The sequence below is a fragment of the Pelophylax lessonae genome (genome assembly GCF_965119305.1).
Source record: "Pelophylax lessonae genome assembly, chromosome: 5".
Classification (NCBI taxonomy): Eukaryota; Metazoa; Chordata; class Amphibia; order Anura; family Ranidae; genus Pelophylax; species Pelophylax lessonae.
In genome coordinates this window covers 446,269,212-446,295,896 of record NC_138772.1, presented here as the reverse complement: position 1 = coordinate 446,295,896, position 26,685 = coordinate 446,269,212, and the positions used below count along the sequence as shown (strand labels likewise).

Below are 26,685 nucleotides of genomic sequence, written 5' to 3'. Positions count from 1 at the left end.
TCTGAAAAGATGAGTTTTCAGGGATTGCAGAAACATTGATGAAATGAATGCATAAAAGGAATTATTATAAATTTGACCATAGCCTAATATTTTGCATTATACTGTAAGCGTAGCCTGTCAAATTATCTTGAAATGTGATAAAAGGATTCATAAAGCCATCTGCTAGAAACCTGTGAGTTTAGTAAATGTATACTTCATAGTAATTATGTGCAATCTCTGTTTTACAGCTGCCATATGCCATTGTAAATTGTGTGGAGTGCTTCACGTCACGGTTACTGTTTGAACAAATACTTAATCAGCTGTACAATCACCGCCCAGCTCCTGACAATGAGTATTCCTCCTATGAGAGATGTGACACATTTAACGAGTTCATCCGCTTGTATAAGAAGGCAATTTCAAGTCAAGGATTTGGGAATGAAACCGTTTACATTGTGAGTATATTGACATGTGAAGTGTGCCAGTGTTATCTGTTCAAATAAACCTTTGTCTCCCTTATTCCTGATTTAGGGCCTCCTTATAGGCACTGTGTGTTAAGGGGAGGGGGGCATACACCGATTGAAATTCGGCCAGTTCATTAGGGACTGGCCGCCTATTGATCCATGTATGGGCAGGGTGGTTGTACGCAAGTCTATCTTTTTTAAACCACTTGTGTACAAACCAGCCTGTCAGGTTTTTCCCAAACGATCAGTGCTGCCTGATATAGCTAGCAACACTGATTACTGTATTGTGACAGTGGGGAAGTCTTCCACTGTCAGAATACAATAGCTTTATGGGAAACCTTCCCCCATCCACTTCGAGTGTGTGGATGGGGGAATTGTCCCATTTTTAAAAAAAAAATCAATATTGTATGGCCAGCAATACATGGATCTAAAATTGTCCAGTTCAACAGGGACTGGCCAAATTTTTATCCCTGGATGGGCAGGCTGGTTGTACAACTAGCCTGTCTGATTTTTCCCAAACAATGAACACTATAGCCGGCAACACTAATCGTATTTTGACAGCGGGGAAGTCTCTCCACTTTCAGGACCCAATAGCTCAGGAGTGAGTCCCCCATCCAACTTGAATGTAGCTTAATGCATGCTCTCCCGTGTGAAGACCTTGGGGCACAAGATTCGTCCCTCCGTATTAACTGCTTGTAAAGGGTATTTTTTTTTTCACTATAATATAATAAACATGATATACTTACCTGCTCTGTGCAGTGGCATTGCGCAGAGCAGCCCAGATCCTCCTTTCCTGGGGTCGCCTGCTGGTGCCCTTGGCTCCTCCTCTTTGTGCCACCATAGGCAGCCCCTTCGTATGGTGGCACACTTGCAGGCTCGCTCCTAAGGTGGGCTGTATGCATCCATTGACACACAGCCCAGCCCGATCCCAACTCTTTGCTCAAATGATTTGTTTGACAGCAGCTGATGCTAACAGCTACTGTCTATGAGCCTGTGAGGAGAGAGATTAGTGCTGTTGCAGAAGGGCACAGGACTGGATGGAGAGAGGATTCTGGTAAGTATAAAGGGAGGAGAGGGGGCAATACAACTAGTGGAACATTTTTTTTTCCCCCTAATGCAGGTAAAAAAAGTCTAGCCTTTAGAACCACTTCAAGTGCTCTAGCAGATTTGGGACTGCCATTTTTTTAAACTAACTCTGCAACCAAATGATTGGCTGTGTTTGCGTGGAGAGCTGTAGCAGACAAAGTGGCGCTGCCATAAACTAATCATCATCTTTCCACAGGCAACAGACCCAATAGAATATATATATTTTTTAGCAGTTTACATTTTTCATTTGTGTTAGTGTCTCATGTTACCATAATGCTCTTGATTTCTTTAGGTCTTCGATAAAGCGGAACTCCTTCGGGAAATGGAGGCAAACATTCTGCCTGCGTTCCTCAGACTTCAGGAACTGGTAGGTAAACGCTTCTCAGCCAGTTGGTGTAAATAAGTAACAAAATCACAGTGATATTAAAGGAAAAAGCCTGCTTTATCAAGGCTTGTGAAGCAACATGCATTTTTCTGTTATATATCCGTATTGTCAGGATTCATTTTTTTTATCCATTTCTTAATACCCTTGTGATTTTGCCCACCTCTTCAACCAGATGCTATTAGAAAATTGCAATTAAACCTTCCAATGTAGATACTACAGCTCATTGCCGTATGAGAGATTGATTATAGGATCAACTGTCAGCATAAAAAAATAAATAAAACTGATCTTTCTATCTATCAAAATGGCCACTCTTTATTGTCGACATTTTCAAAAGCTTGAAGCTTGGTCCATCTTTCTCAGGACGCTACAACAGGGAAGTAACCAGATCAATAAACCCAAAGCGTTGAAAGCCAGGCGCTGAAGGATAGAGGGTTGTCTGACCTGGTGATTCCTATGCTGTTAAAAGCTAGAAAATCTACTAGGAAGATTTACCATCGTACTTTGAAGATGTACATTGCTTGGTGTGAATCGCTCAGAGTTCATGGCTCCTTTTTGGTGACAACGAGGGGTTGAGAAGTGCCTGGCCTTGAGTACCATCAAGGGCCAGGTTTCGGCTTTGGGGGTTTTATTTCAACGTCTGTTGGCCACACACTCCTTGGTGTGTACCTTTCTCCAGGGAGTGAAAACACTTGGTTTGTCCACTGCGGTCTCCATTGCTTCTGTGGGACCTTAATTTGGTGTTGTCAGTTCTCCAGAAGCCTCACTTTGAAAACATTCGGGAGGTTCCCCTGCTTACTTTGTCCCAGAAGGTGGCCTTTTTTGGTGGCTATTACTTCTGCATGCAGGGTGTGGGAGCTGGCGGCGCTGTCTTTTCGTTCGCTTTACCTGGTGGTTTTCAGGGAGGTGGTGGTTCTTCATCCATGTCAGTCTTCCTTCCAAAGGTCATCTCTGGTTTTCATTTGAATGAAGACATTGTGTTGCCCTCCCTGTGTCCCAGGCCTAAGCATCCTAAGAAAATTGCCTTGCATTCCCCGGATGTGGTTCGGGAAGTAAGGGTGTACCTGGCAGCTATGGAGTCTTTTAGGAAGTCACACTCACTATTTGTCTTCACGGATGGACCTTGCAAAGGGTTGGCTGCTTCTGCTGCGACCATTTCCAGTTGGATCAGACAGACTGGCTCAGGCTTATTCCATTAAGGGTCAGGTTCCTCCTTTCCCTGTTAAGGCACACTCTACTTGGGCGCTTAGTGCCTCCTGGGCCTTCCGTCATCACACATTAGTGATGTAGGTTTGCAAGGCGCCTACCCGGTCATCTGTGCACACTTTCATAAAGTTTTATCCAGTAGATGTGTTGGCATCTGCGGATGCTTCCTTTTGGCTGCAAGGTTTTGCAGCCTGCTGTTTAGAGGATTTGGTCCTCTTTTGATGGTGTTTTTAATTTTTTTTCTCAGACGAGCTCCAGTGTTTGTTTTTATGATTGAGCTCCATGTTACCTGGTTGGCTATATTTTTAGCCTTAGGTAGTTTTTTTTTTTTTTTTCTTGCTGTTCCCACCCCTCATGACACTGCTTGTAACAAAACTGAGTATCTATAGCAGATAGTGGGGGTATACCCCTTGGGACTGCCCCATAAGCCTAGTCAAGTTCTTTCCTGCCTAGTGTCCTACTCCTGTAGGGGGCCGCATAACCCACTTAGTCAAGATGAGGAGCTGTTCCCCTCACTGAACATCAGAGAAATGGATTTTACAGTAAGTCAAAAATCAATTTTTTTTTTACTTTCTGCTATAAAAGATATCCAATAAAAAATTAAACAAATTTCTTCATAATTTTAGGCCAAACTTTGATCTACATATTTAAAAAAAATGAATAAAATCACTATAGATAGATATATATATATATATATATATATATATATATATATATATATATATATATATATATATATATATATATATATATATATATATATATATAATGTATGTGATGCACATTATCTGGTTGAGGACTTCTATTCTAGAGATACTGGCCCATTTGACTTGCTTACCGTAAGGTAATGCGAGTCCATATTTTGTGGCAAGCGCATATATATATCGCATTACAAGTGGTGGAAAAGATTTTATTTCCATCTCTATCCTCTATACATCTGTTGGACTTTAAACTCTATACAGAATTCTCCATATGCTAGGTCCACTAGATTCAATTCCTTCTCAATGTTAATTATCCATCAGTTTTGATCAACACTCATTTATTTTATCTTCTGGTTGGACTACATCAGTTTTCTTGTTTTGGACACTATCTTTATATGGGACTCTATTTTGATGTTTTATTATAGCTTTAGTGCAGGCATGTCCAACCGGGGGCCGCATGCGGCCCAGAGCCCCAGGCAATGCAGCCCACTGCCCCCTGACAGTTAGTTTTTTTTTTTTTTTTTTTTATGGGGAAGAAGGAAGTCGGGTCGGGGGCACGCCCACAGCGGCTTACAACTAACTGTAGGCAGAGGCTGCTTCGGAAGGGATCATCCTCTAGTTGTGTTAAATTAGTGCTTGGAGGGGGGGGGGGGCAGCAGCGCGGGAAGGGCTCGGCGGCGTTTTATTACTTATATACCTTAATTATAGTTTATATTTTATATGTGGCCCGAGAAAATTTCTCTACACTCAATGTGGCCCAGAGAAGCCAAAAGGTTGGACACCCATGCTTTAGTGTGTAGTTATACATCATCTTGTTACATCAAGCATTGGGTTCACTAGTTTATACACTAGCGCTGCACTATTTTAATACCTATTTCTACACCACTTTTTTGTCAGTTGATTGTGCTAGCAGCTGTTTTAAGTTAGCGCGGTATTTACATTTTTTTATTTTGTGCCACTCTGAGAATAGACAGAAGAGATATACTGTATATAATATTAGAGGTTGAATCTGGTAAATATCAGACTCCGAGATCAAATTTCTTATTTCGGGTGGGGGAATTGATTTTCTCGAACGTTCATTGACGGATGCAGTCTCTGATGCATATCAGTAGGGTAATACTGCCTCCTACATGAGTAGGACACTGGGCAGAAAAAAGTTCTGGCTACGCCTATGGGTAGTCCCGGAGGGTACACCCTCTCTCTTCCTGCATAGGATGTCAGTTTTTTTCTGCCTAGCAAGGAGTAAGGACCTATTTCCTTGCTAAAGTATTTATTTTTTACATAGATTTTTTTTTTAGCTAGCCTTTTTTCTCCGGAACTTTTTTTCCTGTGAGATCTTCAAGCAATTATGCCGGGCTGGGCGACAGACTGGACCCCCATATCCAGTGGTCACCCCAGTCTGGCCATTGAGAGTGTGCAGACTTCAGCTCCGGGCTGGGTCGGCCGCGACATAGTTAAACGTCTCGCCAGGACTCACACAACAGGGTTGAGACCAATGTCGCAGCGTTCCTATTTGGCTGACAGCCCCCCTACTCTGGTGATGTGGGGTCCTGTCAAGAGATGGCGCCCGCCTGTGTTTCCCGGTATGGTGAGTAAATGTCCCGCACCCACCCCCCCCCCTCCCGGCTGATTTTGGGATGGACGCGGGCCCTCTCCCTGGGACAGTCGGACCCTCACACTCCTGGGTTTCCCTCTGCCCTGTTGTGACCGACCACCCCCCTACCTCCCTCCCCACGTGGGGGACTGTTTGGGCCTACCTGAGCCTGGGGCCAAGTGTGCAGGCCGCATCGAGGGCCGGGGGAGTGCGCCATCCAGTGCTCAACGATCGGCGGGGGGGGGGCTTGGGGTTTTTCTGAAGTGGATGGGCCTTTGGGGGGTCCTCTTGTGGGTCCCGATTCCCGTACGGGGCCGCCATTTTGTTGTAGCCTCTGTCTGGTTCTATGGAGGCGGCCATCTTGGTACACCTGTTTTCGGCCATTTTGCTGTTGATTTTTGCTGTGAAGGCCGGTGGGAGTGCCTGAAGGACAGGGAGTCTTGAGGGTAGTCTCTCCCTCTCTGTGGGGGTCCCTTAACGCGTGCCTGACCTCTGGGGGGCACTGTAGCGCTGTGGGCCCGTTTTTTATTTAAAAAAAAAAAGTAATTTCTCTATCGCTCATTGACAGACGTAGTCTTCTTGATTCTCAAGAGCTGGGTTATGTTGTCTCCGCAGGAGTAGGACTAGGCAGAAAGACAAAACGTTCTGGCTCCACCTTAGGGGCAGTCCCTGAGGGTATATCCTCCCTCTCTCTGCTACAGGGAATCAGTTTTTTTCTGTCAGAACTGGCCGCATTATCTTGTCGTTCCCCATATCTGGTGGTTCATAGAGATAAGGTGGTTCTTCGTCCGAATCCATCCTTCCTACCAAAAGTGGTTTCAGAATTTCATCTGAATGAAGAAATTGTATTTCCTTCCCTGTATCCTAAGCCTAGTCATCCTCGGGAGTTTGCTTTACACTCCTTGGATGTGGTCCGGGCGATCAGGGTATACTTAAAAACGACAGACTCGTTTCGCAAGACGGATTCACTTTTTGTGATCCCGGATGGACCCAAAAAGGGGTTGCCTGCATCTGCCGCGACCATTTCCAAATGGATCAGACAGACGGTGGTACAGGCTTATTCTATTAAGGGTCGGGAGCCCCCGTTCCCTGTTAAGGCGCACTCCACTCGGGCGCTTAGTGCGTCATGGGCCTTTCGCCATCAGGCGTCAGTGGTCCAGGTGTGCAAGGCGGCTACCTGGTCGTCGGTGCATACCTTTACAAAACATTATAAAGTTGATGTAATGGCATCGTCTGATGCCTCGTTTGGCCGCAAGGTTTTGCAGGCCGCCATTTGAGGAGACCAGTGGTCTGCCTCGAGGGTTTTTTTCCGTTGGAAATTTTTCTTTTGAGTCTCATTCTTTGTTTATAATGAGCCTTTAAAACTTCTAGTTTGGCACCGGTTGGGCCTTCTAGATTGGATTTTGATTTTTGTCAATCCCACCCCTCATTTGTGGCACTGCTTCTGGATGTCCCAGCTCTTGAGAATCAAGAAGACTACGTCTGTCAATGAGTGATAGAGAAAATCGGATTTTTGTAAGATCTTACCGTAAAATCCTTTTCTCTTAAGCTCATTGACAGACGTAGTACCCGCCCCTCTATCATTGAGTTGGGTTGGGTTAAATTCTCTGTTACTGCTTTAGAACAGAACTGATTCCCTGTAGCAGAGAGAGGGAGGATATACCCTCAGGGACTGCCCCTAAGGTGGAGCCAGAACGTTTTGTCTTTCTGCCTAGTCCTACTCCTGCGGAGACAACATAACCCAGCTCTTGAGAATCAAGAAGACTACGTCTGTCAATGAGCTTAAGAGAAAAGGATTTTACGGTAAGATCTTACAAAAATCCGATTTTTTGACAATTTGCTGGCGGGTTCCTCATGTTAAGTATGGACCCTGCAGGCCCTGCAGGCGGATCTCCACTGTCCGTCGATGCCTTTCGGCAGTTCAGGACGCATTTGGGCCCGGGGGGTGGTGGTAGGTAGGCTAAAACGTTTCTCCACCTACCCCTGCCTCATCTGATGTCTCAGGATCGGAGTCTGGCTCAGCCGCCGCAGACGTGTGCCTGACATGAGCCTCCCTGCTGGGTCTGTAACCTCGCGCCCTGTCTCCTTGGATGATGAGGATGACATTTCCACCTCCCCTGCCGCAACAGGTGCTGGTGGGCACACTGGCTGTTTTTTGTGCATGGCACCCTGCAATTTGGGGATCGCAGCGGTGGCTGCGTCTAGGGCGCAGGTGGTATCTGGCACTCGCATGTCATCTGGAGCTGCTCTTTTTAGTGGCTGCTCATTTAGGAGGGGACAGTCTGAGACGTTCCCCCTGGGGTGTCTAAGCGGCCGTTAGACGTTGCCCTTTTGGGGCAGTCTCTGGTACAGAGGACTGTTCCCCCTTTGGTGGACGTACGGTCTCTAGCTGAATGGGGCTACCATTGTTCCGGTGGAGGAATCCCCGTCCTTTAAGGACTTGGGGGGGGGGGGCTAGGATGGCGCGGGCTGTGGCCTGCGCTCTATGCTCTCTGGTGTAGCTGCACTGGGAACAGTGTTTGTTTTGCCCTTTCCACGCAGACTCTGCCTGATGGGCGGAGTCCCAACGCTGTGACTTGGTGTGGGGCTTGTCCCTCTTGCCCTGGGGGAGCTGTTGGAGCAGCTGGGGCAGGGGCTGCATTTTGTTTGCAATGCCACGTTGGTCGAGGCTCTTTTGTATAGTCACCTTGTCATTTTCTGCGGTGGTTGACTGGAGTGTTGGTCTGCGGATCAATCTTCTAAGAAGGTCTTAATGGATCTCCCTTTTCAATGGGATCGCCTGTTTGGCGCTGCCCTGGATGACATGTAAGAGTCTCGCTGGAAGGCAGAGTTGTTTCTTCCACAGGCTGTCAAAAGTGAGGGCCTTCGTCGCAGTCGGGGTTCCTCCCTTTCAGCTCACAAACAGTTTCTTCTTCCCTCGGGGTCAGTCGAGGTGGCAAAGTCCTTCCAGACTTCCGCGTGGTTCCAGATGACCCTGGTCTGGCATACATGAGATTGTTTGTGTTGTTTGTTTTTTTCCAGACCTGCGGACAAGGCCTCCTAGGCCTGAAGGTGCTTCCTCTCCCATCTGTGGGGTTGGGGAAAGTTCTTGCCAGTCGAGGACCTGCAGCTGGCCCGGATCCCAGGCTACTGTGTTCAGGAGGTCGTGCGGTCCAGTTGCAAGATCGAGTTTCAATCCGTTTATTTCCGGTAAGGTTTTTCCCTTCCAATGTACAGCTATCTCCGGATCGCTTACAGGCGCACTGGGGGGCAGTTCAGGCTCTGGTTCAACAAGCTGGACCCACTGGTCCTTTTGATGGTTCCGTGCAGATCACAAATTCAAGTTGGGTTTGGTCCATACGGTGGTGGCTTCTCTACATCAGGGGTCTTAATGGCCTCTATAGACATCAAGCTGCCTACCTTCACATTCCGTTATGTTCTGGACAGCTACGGGTTGTGCGTTTTTTGCCGTGGGCAAGGATCTCTTGGTTTGTGGCGTTACGCTTTGGTCTCGCTTGTTCTGCTATGGTCTTCACGAAGGTATTGGCTCCGGTCCTGGCGCTGTTGCGGCAGCGGGGCATATCAGCCCTGGTTTCCTGGCCACTCTGGTTCTCCGTTTAGAGTCCCCTACGGTGCTGACAACGAAGTTGGTTGTCACCATGAGAACTCTGGAGTTTAGGTGGGTTCTGAACCTTCAGAAATCATCCCTGGTCCCTTCCATGAGACTTGTCTTTCTGAGCCTGACTTTGGACTCGTCCTTGGTCAGGGTGTTTCTCCCTCTGGGGTCAAAACTCTGGTCACTTAAGACTGCGGTCGACTGTTGCTGTCCCACACATGGTCTTCCCTTTGGACCTGCATGCGAGTTCTGGGACTGATGGTGGTGTTTTTTTCAAGACGGTCCCTTTCGCTCAATCCCTCTTTGGGATCCCCCAGGAGGCAATCCTTCTCGAAGGCGACTGGAATACAAACTCTCTGGACTTGCGGATCCGACTGGGCCGGGAGCCTGGGGAGTCTTGCGCTGGAATCCTTCCTCCCCATCTACTGGACAATTGTCACCACGGATGCCAGCTTGTCCGTGTGGGGAGGAGTCCTCGGCAGGTTCTCTGCTTCGGGAGTATGGTCCCTGGAGGATTAAGTGTATGGGGTTTTTTGTCTACTAAACACTGCTTGCAACTAAACTGATTAAGGATAGCAGAGTGTGAGGGGTTATGCCTGCAGGAACAGCCCCCATAGGTGTGGTTAAGCTTTTTGCCTGCCTAGTGCCTATTCCTGATGGGAGAAGCATAACCCTACTAGTAATGAAGATGGAGCTGCATCTGTCGAACTTCAGAGAAAAGGATTTTATGGTAAATTCTTACAAAAATCCAGTTTTTACAGTAATCCAGTTTTTTCCATGTGGCCTCAATCGTCAAGGTGCATTTTAAGGTGGTCGGGAGGAGAAAAAGGTGAATGTCCTTGCATGGCCTAGTCAGAACCCACACTTAAACCCCATTAAAAATCAGTGGACTGACTTGAAGACTGCAGCCCACATCATCCCCATCAAATGTAACTGAACTTTAGCAGTTCTGCACAGAAAAGTGGTTAGTAGAGACATATATCCCAACAGACTAAAGGCTGTAATTAAAGCAAAATGTGGTCCAACAAAACACTGACGGGGGGGGGGGGGGGGGTTTCTTTTACTAACTCAGTTAATCTGTTTTTGATTTTATTTTTTCTGACATGTTGGTGTCATCTTTTACTTGGATGTTACAAGTTGCACTCCTAAATGCAGCTGAATAAAACCAAAATCTGTGTCTTCATTTCAGGCTACAAAACCACAAAATGTGACTATTTTAAAAGGTGGTGGTTAAAAGATGGTGGTTATATACCCACTGTATAAGTGGCAAAACCTGCAAACGATACAATTAGCACATCCAATCAAAGAATTTGCCAGAATAAGTGATAGTGGTACAGCACCAATATCAAGCATAAAGGTAAACCACACTGCTTAATGTATAGTCCAACAAAAATGCAGATATAATCCAAAAGGTCAGATCTCAAGAAGTCCAGCACCAGGAGATGGTATCAGGAATAGGAGAAGGAAATCGCCACATGCACCAAACAATAAAGATGTCCTCTTACCAAAACCAATTGACCACCGGTTAGGGTAGGTCAAAATAGGCATATGTTCAAATGATTCCCTGGAACAGGCAAATCCCCGGAAAGCAAACAAATCAATGCAGGTAGCGATTCCAAGATTCCACTCGGGTGTAAAGCCTTACATGACCCATATACCTCCAAAGATGGAGAACAAACTCCAATGGCATAGTAAACTTCTTTATTACAGGTCCCTCTCAAAAAATTAGCATATTGTGATAAAGTTCATTATTTTCTGTAATGTACTGATAAACATTAGACTTTCATATATTTTAGATTCATTACACACAACTGAAGTAGTGCAAGCCTTTTATTGTTTTAATATTGATGATTTTGGCATACAGCTCATGAAAACCCAAAATTCCTATCTCAAAAAATTAGCATATCATGAAAAGGTTCTCTAAACGAGCTATTAACCGAATCATCTGAATCAACGAATTAACTCTAAACACCTGCAAAAGATTCCTGAGGCTTTTAAAAACTCCCAGCCTGGTTCATTACTCAAAACCGCAATCATGGGTAAGACTGCCGACCTGACTGCTGTCCAGAAGGCCATCATTGACACCCTCAAGCAAGAGGTTAAGACACAGAAAGAAATTTCTGAACGAATAGGCTGTTCCCAGAGTGCTGTATCAAGGCACCTCAGTGGGAAGTCTGTGGGAAGGAAAAAGTGTGGAAGAAAACGCTGCACAATGAGAAGAGGTGGCCGGACCCTGAGGAAAACTGGGGAGAGGGAAATGCCAAAATGCCTGAAGTCCAGTGTCAAGTACCCACAGTCAGTGATGGTCTGGGTTGCCATGTCAGCTGCTGGTGTTGGTCCACTGTGTTTTATCAAGGGCAGGGTCAATGCAGCTAGCTATCAGGAGATTTTGGAGCACTTCATGCTTCCATCTGCTGAAAAGCTTTATGGAGATGAAGATTTCATTTTTCAGCATGACCTGGCACCTGCTCACAGTGCCAAAACCACTGGTAAATGGTTTACTGACCATGGTATTACTGTGCTCAATTGGCCTGCCAACTCTCCTGACCTGAACCCCATAGAGAATCTGTGGGATGTTGTGAAGAGAAAGTTGAGAGACGCAAGACCCAACACTCTGGATGAGCTCAAGGCCGCTATCGAAGCATCCTGGGCCTCCATAACACCTCAGCAGTGCCACAGGCTGATTGACTCCATGCCACGCCGCATTGAAGCAGTCATTTCTGCAAAAGGATTCCCGACCAAGTATTGAGTGCATAACTGAACATAATTATTTGAAGGTTGACTTTTTTTGTATTAAAAACACTTTTCTTTTATTGGTCGGATGAAATATGCTAATTTTTTGAGATAGGAATTTTGGGTTTTCATGAGCTGTATACCAAAATCATCAATATTAAAACAATAAAAGGCTTGCACTACTTCAGTTGTGTGTAATGAATCTAAAATATATGAAAGTCTAATGTTTATCAGTACATTACAGAAAATAATGAACTTTATCACAATATGCTAATTTTTTGAGAGGGACCTGTAATAAAGAAGTTTACTATGCTATTGGATTTTGTTCTCTATCTTTGGAGGTATATGGGTCATGTAAGGCTTTACACCCGAGTGGAATCTTGGAATCGCTACCTGCATTGATTTGTTTGCTTTGCCTGTTTCAGGGAATCATTTGAACATATGCCTATTTTGACCTACCCTAACCGGTGGTCAATTGGTTCTGGTAAGAGGACATCTTTGTTTGGTGCACGTGGTGATTTCCGTCTCCTATTCCTGATACCTGAGAGGGACCTGTGTATATACAAAGGCAAAGTAAAAATAGCAACTCGCATGTCCACCAACAGCGCATGGAATATTCAGGTAGCCAGAGTAAGCGTATCGACGTGCGGGCGTTTCTGACGCGTTTCGTCGCAAATAGGACGTTGTCAAAGGCCTTGCCAGAGATCAGAACACGTGTGTAAAGAAGGCCTTCACCTGGATGTACATCTAGACAGGGAGTTTGTATACTGCTAACTGTTCTGCCTATCAAATCTCCAAGAATCAGGGTGCCAAAAGCACCAATAGGTAGTCATTCAGAAGTTCCAAAATATCCTAGAAAGCAATTGAAGGCTTAGCTGTTCATTAAGGCCAAAGTTTGTAATTCATAGATCCTTTTCCTTTGTAACAGTAGGCAATAGTGCCCCCCTTCAAGGTAAGGGTGGAGGATGGTCAGTCAGCATGCACTTTAAAGTTGGTATAGAATGGTTTTGTTCCAACAATTGGTGTGTCACCGGTTGGTTAAAAGTCTGAGAAGCAATTGCCGACCAGATAGCAGATCTGTAGTTGTTAAGCCGATCCCTAAAAAATGTGATAATCTTGCCTACAGAATACAGACTGCAGGGACAGTGAAGCAAGTAACTTTCATATACTGACGTACTAGAAATCTGTGTTTGATATACATGCATTTGCCCGATTGCAGGTGTAGAAATAATTGACCAGTAAGCTTATGGCAACATGTGGTACAATCTGGACAACGGTAACAGGCGGGTTTGCCAGGTGAATGTTTTAGTAATGGGTGGTAACTCTAGGTGCATGAGGAGATCTTTCAACTTTCTTCCCTTCCGATAGCTCATGATGGGGGGAGGTGTGTTGGCTAATGTTAAGCTTTGATCGCTTGAAACGATCTGCAAACGGGAATTGACACCATCCTTTACTGTATGGCTCTCTCCTGAGTAACAAGTTGTAAAAAAAAGTTCGATTTTTTTGGGATGTGGAACACAATTGGGACTCCCCAGCGTTCATTACTCATTGTCTGTTTGTGGAGGAGTTTTCCTGAAAAGCCCCGTTCAGAAAATCATTCCATTATATTGTCAATTTGTAGTTCAGCTGTGTTGGGGTTGTAGCTGCTTCTTTTTACACACAGCATCTGGGCATATGGAATTCCATGGACTAGTGCTGGGGGGGTGTGCAGTATGCTCATGAAGCAAATTGTTTGTCTGTCGACTTGCGGTATAGCTGAGTCCCCAAGATTGTGTTGTTGATGACTATTTTATAAATGGTAAGATCCAGGAAATGTCCGTATCGGAAGCTGTTAGGCCTCTTTCACACGGGGCAGGTCCGTTTGACAGACTCTGCTTGCTCAGCGGGGATGGCTCTGCTGATCCTCACTGTGCAGAGACAGACCTGTCAGAGAAAACACACCAGATCTGAATGGGGAAAAATCTCATGCTGGATATCTATACTGATATGGACTGGGTAATGTGTTAGGAACAAAAGGATGCCACATCATTTGATGGAAAAGAAAATCCTCAACCTACAGATGCTGTTCTAGGTTATTTCCTCTCAGATCTGGACCAGGGCATCACTGATCTCCTGAGGTGCAAGCTGGCAACATCGGATGGACCAAAACATTATGTCCCAGAGGTGTTCTATTGGATTTAGGTCAGACAAGCTTGGGGGGCATTTAATGGTATCAATTCCTTCATCCTTCAGGAACTGGCTGCATACTCTTGCACAATGAGGCCAGGCATTGTCGTGCACCAGGAGGGACCCACTACACCAGCATAGGGTTTGACAATGGATCCAAGGATTTCATCCCAATACCTAATGGCAGTCAGGGTGCCATTGTCTAGCCTGTAGAGGTCTGTGTGTCCCTCTATGGAAATGCCTCCCTAGACCATCACTGACCCACCAGCAAACGGGTCGTGCTGAATGATGATACAGGCAAAATAATGTTCTCCATGGCTTCTCCAGACCCTCTTGCGTCTGTCACATGTGCTCAGGGTGAACCTGCTCTCATCTGTGAAAAGCACAGGATACCAAGTGGCAGACCTGCCAATTCTGGTATTCAATGGCAAATGACAATCGAGCTCCACAGTGCCAGGCAGTGAGCACAGGGCCCACTAGAGGACATTGGGCCCTAAGGCCACCCTCATGAAGTCTGTTTCTGATTGGTCAGTGACATTCACACCAGTGGCCTGCTGGAGGTCATTTTGTAGGGCTCTGGCAGTGCTCATCCTGTTATTCCTTGCACAAAGGAGCAAATACCAGTCCTGCTGATGGGTTAAGGACCTTCTTTGGCCCAGTCCAACTCTCTAGAGTAACTACCTGTCTCCTGGAATCACCTCCATGCTCTTGATACTATGCTAGGAGATGCAGCAAACCTTTTGGCAATGGCCCTTATTGATGTACCAGTAGTGAGACTGACCCTAGCCAAATGCAAAACAAGTGAAAAACATTCAGAAAAGAGTAGGGAACAAGTCAGTGGCCTCCACCCGTAAAACCATTCTGTTGTGGAGGGCATCTGATTGTTGCCCATCTAGTGCCCCTGTTAATTTCATTAACACCAAAGCAGCTAAAACTGATTAACAACCCCCTCTGCTACCTAACTGACCTGATCAATATCCCAGGAGTTTAATTGACTTGATGCTATACTCTTATCAAAAAGTGTTCTATTAATTTTTTGTGTATGTATGTGTGTGTGTGTGTGTGTGTGTGTGTTAATATATATATATATATATATATATATATATATATATATATATATATATATATATCTATTTATATATATATATATATATATATATATGGCAAAATATGACCAACTGGATGTTTTCTTGCCACAAACCCACTGTAACATTATCCTCAGTTGAGTGGCTTAGAGAAAAAAACGCACAAAGCAAACATTTACTGTACATATGAGCAGGCCATAACATAACTGCAAAGAGATTTTGTAGAAAAAAAATAAAATTCCTTGGTGGGTATTCTTTAACTCCCTGGTCAGACCTGCACAACTGAAGGCATTTTGAAGAAAAGGTCTTGGTGGTTTCGTTTCTTCAGCATGTTTTGATGGTTCCACCAAAGAATATACATTTTTTTTTTTTTTTTTCCAAAATCTTTTTGCAGTTATGTTATGGCCTGCTCATGCTTTGTGCGCTTTTTCTCTAAGCCATTCAACGAAGGATAATGTTACTGTGGCTTTGTGGCAAAAAAAATCATCCAGTTGGTCATATTTAGCCATTGCCATTTTGCGATATATGGTGAAATTTGGTGAAATTTGTTAATTTGTGCCGTCATTGCCAATACATTGTGCAGATGCCCTTTCTAAAGGGGAGGGAGTGTCCAAAGGAAGCAATATATAGTATGCTGGTTGCAAACAATCCAGTAGCTACAAGCATTATTGAAACAATTGAGAAACCAAATGTGTCTTCGTTTAGGCCAAATGGAGGGTGTTGTAAGCTTTTTAAATGAGAAATATGGCCAAATCGATTTTGCAGTTTGTTCTGCACTCCTGTGACCTGTTTTAAGGCTGCAGCAGGCTAAAGCCTGCCTCCTCTGCAACCAAGCACTCCAGTGAGCTCTGGAAGGGCAGAGCCGTGAGCTAGTGACTGACAGCCACCAGCTCACTGGTGACTGAGAACTACACGATTAGTGGTCTTTGATCGCTCAGTTCTTAGTCTTCGAAGCAGCAGGGGATGGATGCCGCATTGGATCGATGCTGCATCCACCCAGGTGAGTAAAAATGTTTTTTAATGAAACCCGTACTTCTCTGTTAAGTCTTAAGCACAGAGAGATCTTCTAAATGTGTCGTACTTTACTATATACAAATGTTTCCCTTTCTGCTTTTTGAAAAAAGATCATGGCAGGTCTTGAACATTGCAAACAACCTTAGGCTGTTGTCCCACAGTCTGTTGGCTCTTGGTGAGACATCTGCACTGCTATGACAGGCCTGCAGTAAGCCAAACAAATTGTAATCTGTAAAATATCCATTTATCAACTATGTAGTGTGAGCGTCTATTTAACCACTTCTGGACCGGAAGGATTTTCCCCCTTAATGACCGGCCATTTTTTGCCATTCGGCACTGCGTTTATTTCACGGACAATTGCGCGGTCGTGCGATGCTGTACCTATATAAAATTGATGCCCTTTTTTCCCCATAAATGGAGCTTTCTTTTGGTGGTATTTGATCACCTGTGCGTTTTTTTTTTTTTTTTTTTTTTTTTTTTTTGCGTTATTAACAAAAAAAGCACAACAATTCTAATAAAAAAAACAATATTTTTCACTTTCTGCTATATAACCATTCCCCCAAAAAAAAAAAAAAAAATTAAATCTAATTTTTTCATCCTTTAAGGCTAATTTGTATTCTGCTACATATTTTTGGTAAAAAAAAAAATCACAATAAGTGTATTTTGATTGGTTTGTGCAAAAAAGGTGTTCGTCTAGAAACTAGGGGAAAGATTTTTCATTTTAATTTACTAGTAATAACGATCTGCGATTTTTAGCGGGACTGCAACATTGCGGCGGACAGATCGAACCCCTAACTGACATTTTTGACACTTTTGGGGGGACCAATGCCATTACTACAGTAATCGGGGCTAAAAATATGCACTGTTACTGTAATAATTGGCAGGAAAGGGGTTAACCCAGGGGCAATCAAAGGGTTAAGTGTGAGCCTTGGGGAGTGTTTTCTAACTGTATGCGGGGAGGGGCTTGTGGAATCAACAGAGACCTGTGATCCTAAATAGGAGGATCGTTCTCTCTCAGCAGGGAGCAATTTGTGGGTGCCCGGTGGCCCCATGGATCAGCATCTCCGCTGCTTAGTAGGGGTGGGTGCATGCCTGCTCCGAGGAGCGCTTCCGCGAACCGTCGTACAGGTACGGCGGTTCGTGCAGCCGAGCCAGCCTGCCGCAGTAGATCTGTGGCAGGCGGTCGGCAAGTGGTTAAACAAGCCATTCAATTTATCTGATCAGTTGGGCACTGTGTTGTACAATCTTTTGGCCTACCAAAAACAATAGGTTTGCTAATTGTCCGTTAAGCTTAAGGCCGGCCATACACTGTTCGAATTTCTGCCAGTTCAGCAGGAACCAGCCGAGATTTGAACAGTTAATGGGCAGGCTGATTGTAACAAGTTGATCAATCAACTTGGGTACAACCAGCCTGCAGGATTTTCCTGCGATTATTGCAAGCGGCTGCTAGTGATGATCCCTGGCTTCTCCCGGCGGAAGAAGATAATGGCCCGGTAGGAGGGATTCCCAGAATCAAGCAAATTTCACGGGTTGCAGGAAAGAAATTTGCTCTGTGTGTGGATGGCCTGAGCAGCCCTACTGGGAGATTAATACTAGTTTTTATATTTTAGTCATTTTTATAAAATTTGAGAGTTTATCTCAAAGTGCTGCTCTTCTATTTCCATGTATATGTCCTGTGTGTATAATGTATATCTCAAAAATGGTAATATTTGGCCCTCTTTCCCTTTTTTGTAGACCCAGAGTAATGTGACGGTGATATTCCTGACTGAAATAGTTTGGGAAACCTTCCGACCAAACACTGGATGCTTTGAGCCTATAACCATTTACTTTACTGACTACAGCAAAGGTATTTTCCTCATTTATTTGCATTATACATGCATGCTTTATTGCTTTTTGACACAACACATATCTACCCTTTGTTAGTCCTGGGACCAACCCTTTTCAATTTGTTCATAAACAGCATTGAGGACGGGATCAGTATTTCTATATCAGTCTTTGCAGATGACACAAAATTGGGCAGGGCAATAACTGCACAGCATGAAGCAGGAATCCTACAGAATGACCTGAACAAAATAAGAGTGGGCAACGACATGGCAAATGAGGTTTAATGTGGAGAAGTGTAAGGTTTTGCACTTGGGGACTAAAAACATAAAAGCACAATACACTTCGGGGGGGAACCTTTGGGGGAATCAAAAATGGAGAAAGATCTGGGAGTCTTGGTAGAGGATAGACTAAGCAATAGCATGCAATGTCAAGCGGCAGCTGCCAAAGCCGGCAGAATATTAGCATGCATAAAGAAAGTGATGTATTCCAGAGATAAAACTATAATCCTACCACTTTATAAAACTCTGGTCAGACCACATATGGAGTATTCTGTCCAGTTCTGGTCATCAGTCCTCAGAAGGGATGTGTTGGAGCCGGAGAGAGTCCAGAGAAGGGCAACTAAACTAATTAGGGGATTGAAGGACCTTAATTATGAAGAGCGTCTGCAATCGCTTGATTTATTCTCCCTGGAGAAGAGACGCCTGAGAGGGAACATGATAGCAATTTATAAATACCTCAATGGTGATCTCAGCATAGAAAAAAAGCTATTCAGTCGCAAGGATTGCATGAGGACTCTAGGGCATACAATGCAATTAGAGGAGAAGCGTTTTGACCTCAGGCAATGCAGGGGGTTCTTTACTGTTAGGGCTACAAAAGTGTGGAATTCTCTACCACAAGAGGTAGTTTGCGGGAAGTATGGCTACTTTCAAAAGACTCTTGGACTTGCATCTAAAGGATCAGAACATTAAGGGGTATGAGAGATGATTACGGCCATGCGCGCCTACACAGGTTGAACTGGATGGACTATTCTTTCTTCAACCTCAACTACTATGTAACCCATCTCATCCCAGCTGACATGAAATCAAGAATTGCAGGAAAACAGGGTTAGTGCTGATAATGCTGAACATGACTGTATCCTAAGCTGGGCCCAATTAGTTTTGCTGGCTATGGGACTGTGAACTCATATTACTCATATACTTACTGACTCGTATACTCGTAAATTTACTCACCAGGTGTACCCAGTCCTTGTTGACTGACATAAGATGGTACTGCACAAGAAACTGGAGTCCCACCTAGCAGCACATGTTACAGAAAAATGCGGGAACCTAAAACTAAAGTAAAGTTGCATTTTGAGCAGGCAGGCTCTTTATTGCAGAAGAGGCATGCAATAAAACAAGCTAGCCTGCATGTTCACAATCTTCTTTAAAATTCTCAGCATGTCTTGGGGCTGGAATGACAGAACTCCTGTGCTCATGTGCAGGGAGTTGCGTCACCCCCTGCCAGCCAAATAAGACAGCCAAAAATCCAACACCTAGAAGAAGATAGGGAGAATATGTCAGCGCCACATTGCTGCAGTGGAGCTGACTATCTGCAGACTTTAATTACACTTTAAAGCTGAACCCCCAGGATAAGCAAAGATTGTCTGAATAAAAGTATGTTTATTCTTATTTCAGTCTTGGTGTGTTGTGTATTTCTTTCAGATCTGACAGTAATCCAGTGTGAACATTTTCCTATATTAAAACTAGTCACTGTTGTTATTTCTCCTTATGCAGGAGGGCTCTGCTCTTTGCACAGGCTAGGTGCGACACATCGATGAGGTCACTGCTATTTTTACAAGAATCTAGGTGTCTAAGGGCATTTGATGCTCACAAAGTATATTTATATTTTTTGTAGCTATTAGGGAATATACTGTAATAAAATGAAAGTTATAGGCCTGGAATTCTGCTTTAGATCTGTATAGGAGACAAGGTCAAACAGAGTATTATCTACTGTGACGAACTAGGAGCGCAGAGAGAGAGCACACAGGCAAATCACAAGGAATTCAACGTGCGGGCATTTATTGGGGGGCTCAAGGTACAGGCAGTAGGCAAATTAGTTCACAGTAAAAAACAGACACAGCAATGAAGAGTGCTTCTCAGCACAGCAATATGGGACAGCAAAGGGGTGATGGTGCACAGGGCAGAGCAGTGTTGGGTACAGCAGTGTTAAAGCCCTTGGCTCATGGGCAGAGCAGTGTTTGGTACAGTGGGGTTAAAGCCTTTTTCACAGTAGGGTAAAGTCCATGTGCTCTTGGAAGGGGGCTGTGGGGGTATGGCCGCAGCTCAGAACCGCAGCGCAGACAATTTGAAACTATATGTCCCAACAGTCCCAGATACAGAAAGTAGCTCCTCATCTCTACTGAGCAGTTCTAAGCACCTTTCAGCTTCCTTTTAGTGCGGTATGCAGCCAAAATCTGACACGTTCTGCCAGCATAGAGAAATTAAATTTTACTTTGAATTCAGCTAAGACTAGCATACAACACCCAGTGCAAGTCTGGCCCTGTCCAGCCACAGGACACCATGCTGTCTGCCCTTCCTGTGAAAATCAACCTCAATGCGCACCCCCTGTGGGGCATAGAATCTCATACATTAATTAAGCAGACAAGCTTTAGGCCCCGTTCACACCTGAGAGATTTTCAGCTTGTAGCTCTAAAACGCTCAACAAGCCAAGTCCCATTCATTTCAATGGCCTCTGTGCACATCTTGAGTGTTCTGTCACCTGAAGCTTAGAAAAGTACATGAGCCTCTTTTTGGCAGATTACAAGTGTTTTTTTGGCCCTATAGACTTAAGCATTTTACGAGCGTTTTCTGCTCAAATAGCAGCTGTCCAGCCCCTAATTTCCTCTACCTCTCCTCCCTCAAGTGCTTTCTGATGGCTAAACAAAAATGCCTGAGGCTGTAAAAATGCTTCTAAAACGCTTTAAAAAAGCCCTAAAAGCTCCAGTAAATTGATACACTCAAGTGTGAATGGAGCCTTACACACTGTTAATTTCAACAAAACAAAAAAATAATTCTTCTGCCCACCGCTACACCTACCTTAATCCAGGATCCTATAGTCTTCATCCCTGCTGTTTCCAATTTTTAATGACTGGTGCCCTAAAGCCACTCTTTGCTGGTCTCCAAATACTTTTGGGTGCCATCCCTCTCCTTCAAAGTCATCACATACAATGCATGACTAATGGTTACCTCTTTTACCTAATAATGTAGAAGTCTCTGCCCATATTCCAGCCCTGAAGATGATAGGACCAGTGGCTACTGCAGAAGGTTCAGTTAAAAATACTCTGCCTTATCTCATCCCATAGAAAAGTGGGTCACTCTGGGCTTTTCACTCTCTTGTTTTTGGGGCTGTAGAGAACATGGTACAATCTCACATATTTGGAGGCACTGCCCCAGAGTTAAAGGCATCTGGATTCCAGTATACAACCTAATGTGGTACAGACTGTCTTGCACTGTGACCGAACACAGAATACTTGGGAAGCCTTGCTACATATACCAATACGTCACTTATCTAAGGCAGAACAAATGTGGGTGGGATTTGTATTCATTGCAGCCAGGCAAAAGGCACAGAAGGCCAAATATCAATTTCCTGAAGTTAAACAGCGACTATTGCGAACTTTGGTACCTTGAAAATCTCATGGCAGTACTTAACGACACCCACTCCAAATTCTGCAAAATCTAGGCACCCTGGTTTGGCTACAACCATATGATTATCAATTGCTCCCTCCTTTCACTTTAACTTACGAGTCAGGGCATTGTATTGTGTGCACGTTCGGCCAGTACCCATGGCTTGGTTCACCCCTATTCATTCTCCCCATATCCCACCCTGCCCTCTTAACCCAATCTGCCTCACTTGTACCTTTCGCTTCCAAATTTCAATCTCTAGTCCCTTCTGAAGGTTCTTACTTTTTTCTTCCTTTTTTTGTTTTTTATCCTTTTTCTCTCGTATGCAATCATTAAAAGGAAACCCCAAACTCAGGTTTGCTAATAGTTTTACGTAATCCATTTTCTTTTACTCTCTCCTTATCATTCATATTGTAACGCTACACTATACAGACAGTAAAGAAAAATCTATATTAACAATAGAATCTCTGTACACTGGTAAATGCACTAATGGATTCTATAGACCTTTTATTAAAGACTTCAATTTGTTCTTTTATCACCATATCCACTTGTTTCATGATTATTCTAAGAACTATTTTCTCCTCTTATAAAATGTACATGTATTATCTGAATTCTAACTGAATATAGACCTTGGCACCTTGATAATAAACCTGATGTTTGAAAATTCAATATAGCTTTTGTGAATGAAAAGCAGATCACATTTATGGCATTAAAAGATTTTACCTGTTGCTTGGGATGTGCTTTGTAACATGAACTTATCATTCTATACTTCCCATTTATAGTGGAACTACAAAAGATTCTATCCAGTGACTATCCTGAGGAGTACTCGCCAGAGTTCTATGCCTCGTACATCAATATTCTCCTGGGTGTCTTCTATACTGTGTGCAGGGACATTAAGGAACTCCGACATTTGGTAAGATGTTTTATCTGAAAAAGCACAATTCCTATAGCTATAAACCACATTTTGATTTGTCAATTGAAAGGAAAACTCTAAATTGTTTTACTGTGAACTAGTTAAATATTTTAGAGCTTTTTATAGAGTTGATGAGGTCAGTGAAAAGCTTACTTGTCATACCAGGCACATTTCCTTTTCTCTAACTGATCACCATTTTAGCCTAGCACAGACAGAAGTTAGATGATGAAAGCCTACTTAGGCCTCTTTCACATGGAGCGGACTGTATTGCGATCCGCTCCGGCACTTTTTTTTTTTTTTTTACGGACACGGATGACACTTGTGTCATCCGATCTGTATGTCCGCATATCATCCCATCCGTTTGCGGATGATATACGGACATAATGTATGTCTATGGGATTGCGAATGTCAGCGGATGACACCGCTGACATCCAATTTTGCGTCTTTTTTCAGTTTTTTAAACCGAAGAAAAATAGGGTTCTGTTCCGTTCCAAAAAACGCAACATAACTGAAAGGATGCAAATCGGATGTCATCCGCTGACATCCGCAATCCCATTGACTTGCATTATGTCCATATATATCACCCGCAAACGGATGGGGTGATATACGGACATACGGAATGCCCGTGTGAAAGAGGCCTTACTTTTGAGTTTCTCTGGAAATGCCCCGACGGAGTAGTTTACCTATTATTTACAAACACTATGTCGAGATCAGGGGGGACCTCACCTCTAGAATCTTTTATGAAAACAAATTCCTGAGCAGTCCTGGGATGTGGGGTAGTACCTCAAAGTTGTATATTTTGTTAACGGATCAGGGCTCCAAACTCGACTATCAATTAGCCTGGGAGGCGGACCTGGGGGAGACTATGAATGAGAACGTTTGGTCCATGTGGTCGACCCACGGTGTCTAAGGGAATTCTAATCACTTCCTGGGTGGAGGTGAATTATAAAGTATTGTCACAATGGTACCTCGTTCCGACCAGGCTAGCTAAAATCTACTCTGGTGCAATTTCCTCTCTGTTTCAGGAGGTGTGGCCAGGAGGGCACAGTGCTCCCCATCTGGTGGGGTGCCCGAAAGTCAAACCATTTTGGATAAGAATTTTTAATTTTGTTTTTTACTCTGTGACTGGATTAAATATACCCGAAAACTTAAGACCGTCTCATTTTCTGATCTATTCAGTGAACTGCCCAGACATCTTAGGACCCTCCATTTTTTTTTTTTTTATCATTTTGGCAGCCAAAATCACCATAACCCGAGCATGGAAACCCTCCCCCTCCCCCTCTCCCCCTCTCCCCCTCTCCCTCTCTGATACCATGCAATTTCTCACTTTGCTCTGGTTTGGATTGCCACACATTTGACAGTGGGCTTTAATGTTGCACTAAGCCTAGATATTACTGGGTAATGTGTTTTTATTGTGGCTTTATGTAATGGTTCCATTACACAAGAGTCCCTCCGCAGGATTCCCTCTCCTCCTCTCTCCTCCCCCTCTCTCCCCTTCTTCTCTCTCCTCCTTTTCTCTCCTCCTTTTCTCTCCTCTCTCCTTCTTCCTCCTTCCTCCCTCTTCTTCCTTCTTTCCTTCCTTCTTCCTCCCTCATTCCTTCCTTCTTCCTCCCTCATTCCTTCCTTCTTCCTTCCTTCCTTCCTTCCTTCCTTCCTTCCTTCCTTCCTTCCTTCCTTCCTTCCTTCCTTCCTTCCTTCCTTCCTTCCTTCCTTCCTTCCTTCCTTCCTTCCTCCCTCCTTCCTTCCTTCCTTCCTTCCTTCCTTCCTTCCTTCCTTCCTTCCTTCTTCCTCCCTCCTTCCTTCTTCCTTCCTTCCTTCCTTCCTTCCTTCCTTCCCTCCCTCCTTCCTTCCTTCCTTCCTTCCTTCCTTCCTTCCCTCCCTCCCTCCTTCCTTCCTTCCTTCCTTCCTTCCTTCCTTCCTTCCTTCCTTCCTTCCTTCCTTCCTTCCTTCCTTCCTTCCTTCCTTCCTTCCTTCCTTCCTCCTCCCTTCCTTCCTTCCTTCCTCCTCCCTTCCTTCCTCCTCCCTTCCTTCCTCCTTCCTTCCTTTCTTCCTTCCTTCCTTCCCTCCTTCCTTCCTTCCTTCCTTCCCTCCTTCCTTCCTTCCTTCCTTCCTTCCTTCCTTCCTTCCCTCCCTCCCTCCCTCCCTTCCTTCCTTCCTTCCTTCCTTCCTTCCTTCCTCCTCCCTTCCTTCCTTCCTTCCTTCCTTCCTCCTCCCTTCCTTCCTCCTCCCTTCCTTCCTTCCTTCCTTCCTTCCTTCCTTCCTTCCTTCCTTCCCTCCTTCCTTCCTTCCTTCCTTCCTTCCTTCCTCCTCCCTTCCTTCCTTCCTTCCTTCCTTCCTTCCTTCCTTCCTTCCTTCCTTCCTTCCTTCCTCCTCCCTCCCTCCCTCCCTTCCTTCCTTCCTCCTCCCTTCCTTCCTCCCTTCCTTCCTTCCTTCCTCCTCCCTTCCTTCCTCCTCCCTTCCTTCCTCCTCCCTTCCTTCCTCCTCCCTTCCTTCCTCCTCCCTTCCTTCCTCCTCCCTTCCTTCCTTCCTTCCTCCTCCCTTCCTTCCTCCTCCCTTCCTTCCTCCTCCCTTCCTTCCTCCTCCCTTCCTTCCTTCTTCCTTCCTCCTCCCTTCCTTCCTTCCCTCCTTCCCTTCCTTCCTTCCTCCTCCCTTCCTTCCTCCTCCCTTCCTTCCTTCCTTCCTTCCTTCCTCCTCCCTTCCTTCCTTCCTTCCTTCCTTCCTTCCTTCCCTGCCTCCCTCCCTCCCTCCTTCCTTCCTTCCTTCCTTCCTTCCTCCTCCCTTCCTTCCTCCTCCCTTCCTTCCTCCTCCCTTCCTTCCTTCCTTCCTCCTCCCTTCCTTCCTCCTCCCTTCCTTCCTCCTCCCTTCCTTCCTCCTCCCTTCCTTCCTCCTCCCTTCCTTCCTCCTCCCTTCCTTCCTTCCTCCCTTCCTTCCTTCCTCCCTTCCTTCCTCCCTTCCTTCCTTCCTCCCTTCCTTCCTTCTTCCTCCCTCCTCCCTTCCTTCCTTCCTTCCTTCTTCCTCCCTCCTTCCTTCCTTCCTTCTTCCTCCCTCCTTCCTTCCTTCCTTCCTTCCTCCTCCTTCCTCTTCTCAACAATGTTATGCTTATAGGGAGTTCTAGGCATCTCCTGAGTCTTCTTCTTCACCTTGTTCTTAGGGAAAGGGACGGTCATGGTTTGCAACTTTGCTATGGTATAGTTGTGCAATGACCAAAATGTACTGATGTGACACCCGTTCTTGTAACCCTTTTGTTGAAATGATACTTGTGTAAGAACCTTATTGTCTGTCAAAAACGTATTTTCAATAAAAATCATTGGGAAAAATGTTAACACTTTATCTACTTTTCCCCTGGTTGGAGTATTCATTTATTATGTTATGTCAAGTGTACTTCATAGATACATATTTAAAAGTCAGTGAATGTGACATTCACCAAACATTTACTGGAGGTGTATCTTCTTGGTACATTTGTTTTAAATTGCAGTGAGAGATTCAGCTGCAGTGACTGTTCCTTGCTTTATGCCTCTGTTTTTTTACATGAAGGATAGTTTACAAATGTCATTATTGTTCATCTAACTGGTGTAAAGATTACTGGAATGACTGCGATTCCCTCTAAACTGTTTGTTCAAATCATTGTGCTGCACATCTTTCCAAATAAAAATTAGATTGCTTTGAAACACTGGCCATGGTTAGCCTTATTATTTGGAGGCATAACAAGTCAAAATTTGGATCATTTTTCTGTTCTGGCTAGAAAATAAAACCAGGAAAGTGATTGGTTGTTATGAGTGAGATATTTCAATTTTTCGTCTCTAACACAACAGTGAAGTTATTCTGTTTGGGTTTTTATATTTGTTTTGTACGCATTTTTTTCTGCGTTTCTTGCAGGCTGCTCTGAACTTTCCAAAATTTTGTGGACCAGTGATGAAAGGAGAAGGCAAGTTTAAGTAATTTTATTATTGCTATCAAGAATTATTTTATATTGTTAGAGTTGACCTTCAGAGTAGGATATGTGGAATAATGGTCAGCTGGCCTGGTTGGGCCAATACATTCATCTTCAGAGTTTTCAGCAGGTTTCCTGTATGGAGAAAATGTCTTAGCTCAGGTATAGGATAAAAGCACTCTAAGGCTGGGTTCACAGATGTCCGATGCAAATTGGATGTCCTTTTTCACCGTAAATGAAAAGGCTTTTGTTCAGCGGTTCAGGTGTGTGGTTTGTTTTTGTTTGTTTTTTTTAATGTGGTTCTGATACGAATTTGTAAACCTCAGGACCATTTTTTTTTTTTTTTTTGTCACAGC

General features: G+C 44.4%; 1 protein-coding gene across 1 annotated transcript in view; it reads left to right on the top strand.

Moving 5' to 3' along the window:
* The window catches only part of ORC5 (origin recognition complex subunit 5), a 116,824-nt gene that overhangs the window by 30,147 nt on the left and 59,992 nt on the right, over positions 1–26,685 (top strand). The window contains exons 3-7 of the mRNA XM_082259410.1: positions 228–431; positions 1,819–1,893; positions 17,737–17,848; positions 22,268–22,398; positions 26,275–26,323. Coding sequence (XP_082115536.1) covers positions 228–431; positions 1,819–1,893; positions 17,737–17,848; positions 22,268–22,398; positions 26,275–26,323 — 571 coding nt within the window. The remainder of the gene's footprint in view (positions 1–227; positions 432–1,818; positions 1,894–17,736; positions 17,849–22,267; positions 22,399–26,274; positions 26,324–26,685) is intronic.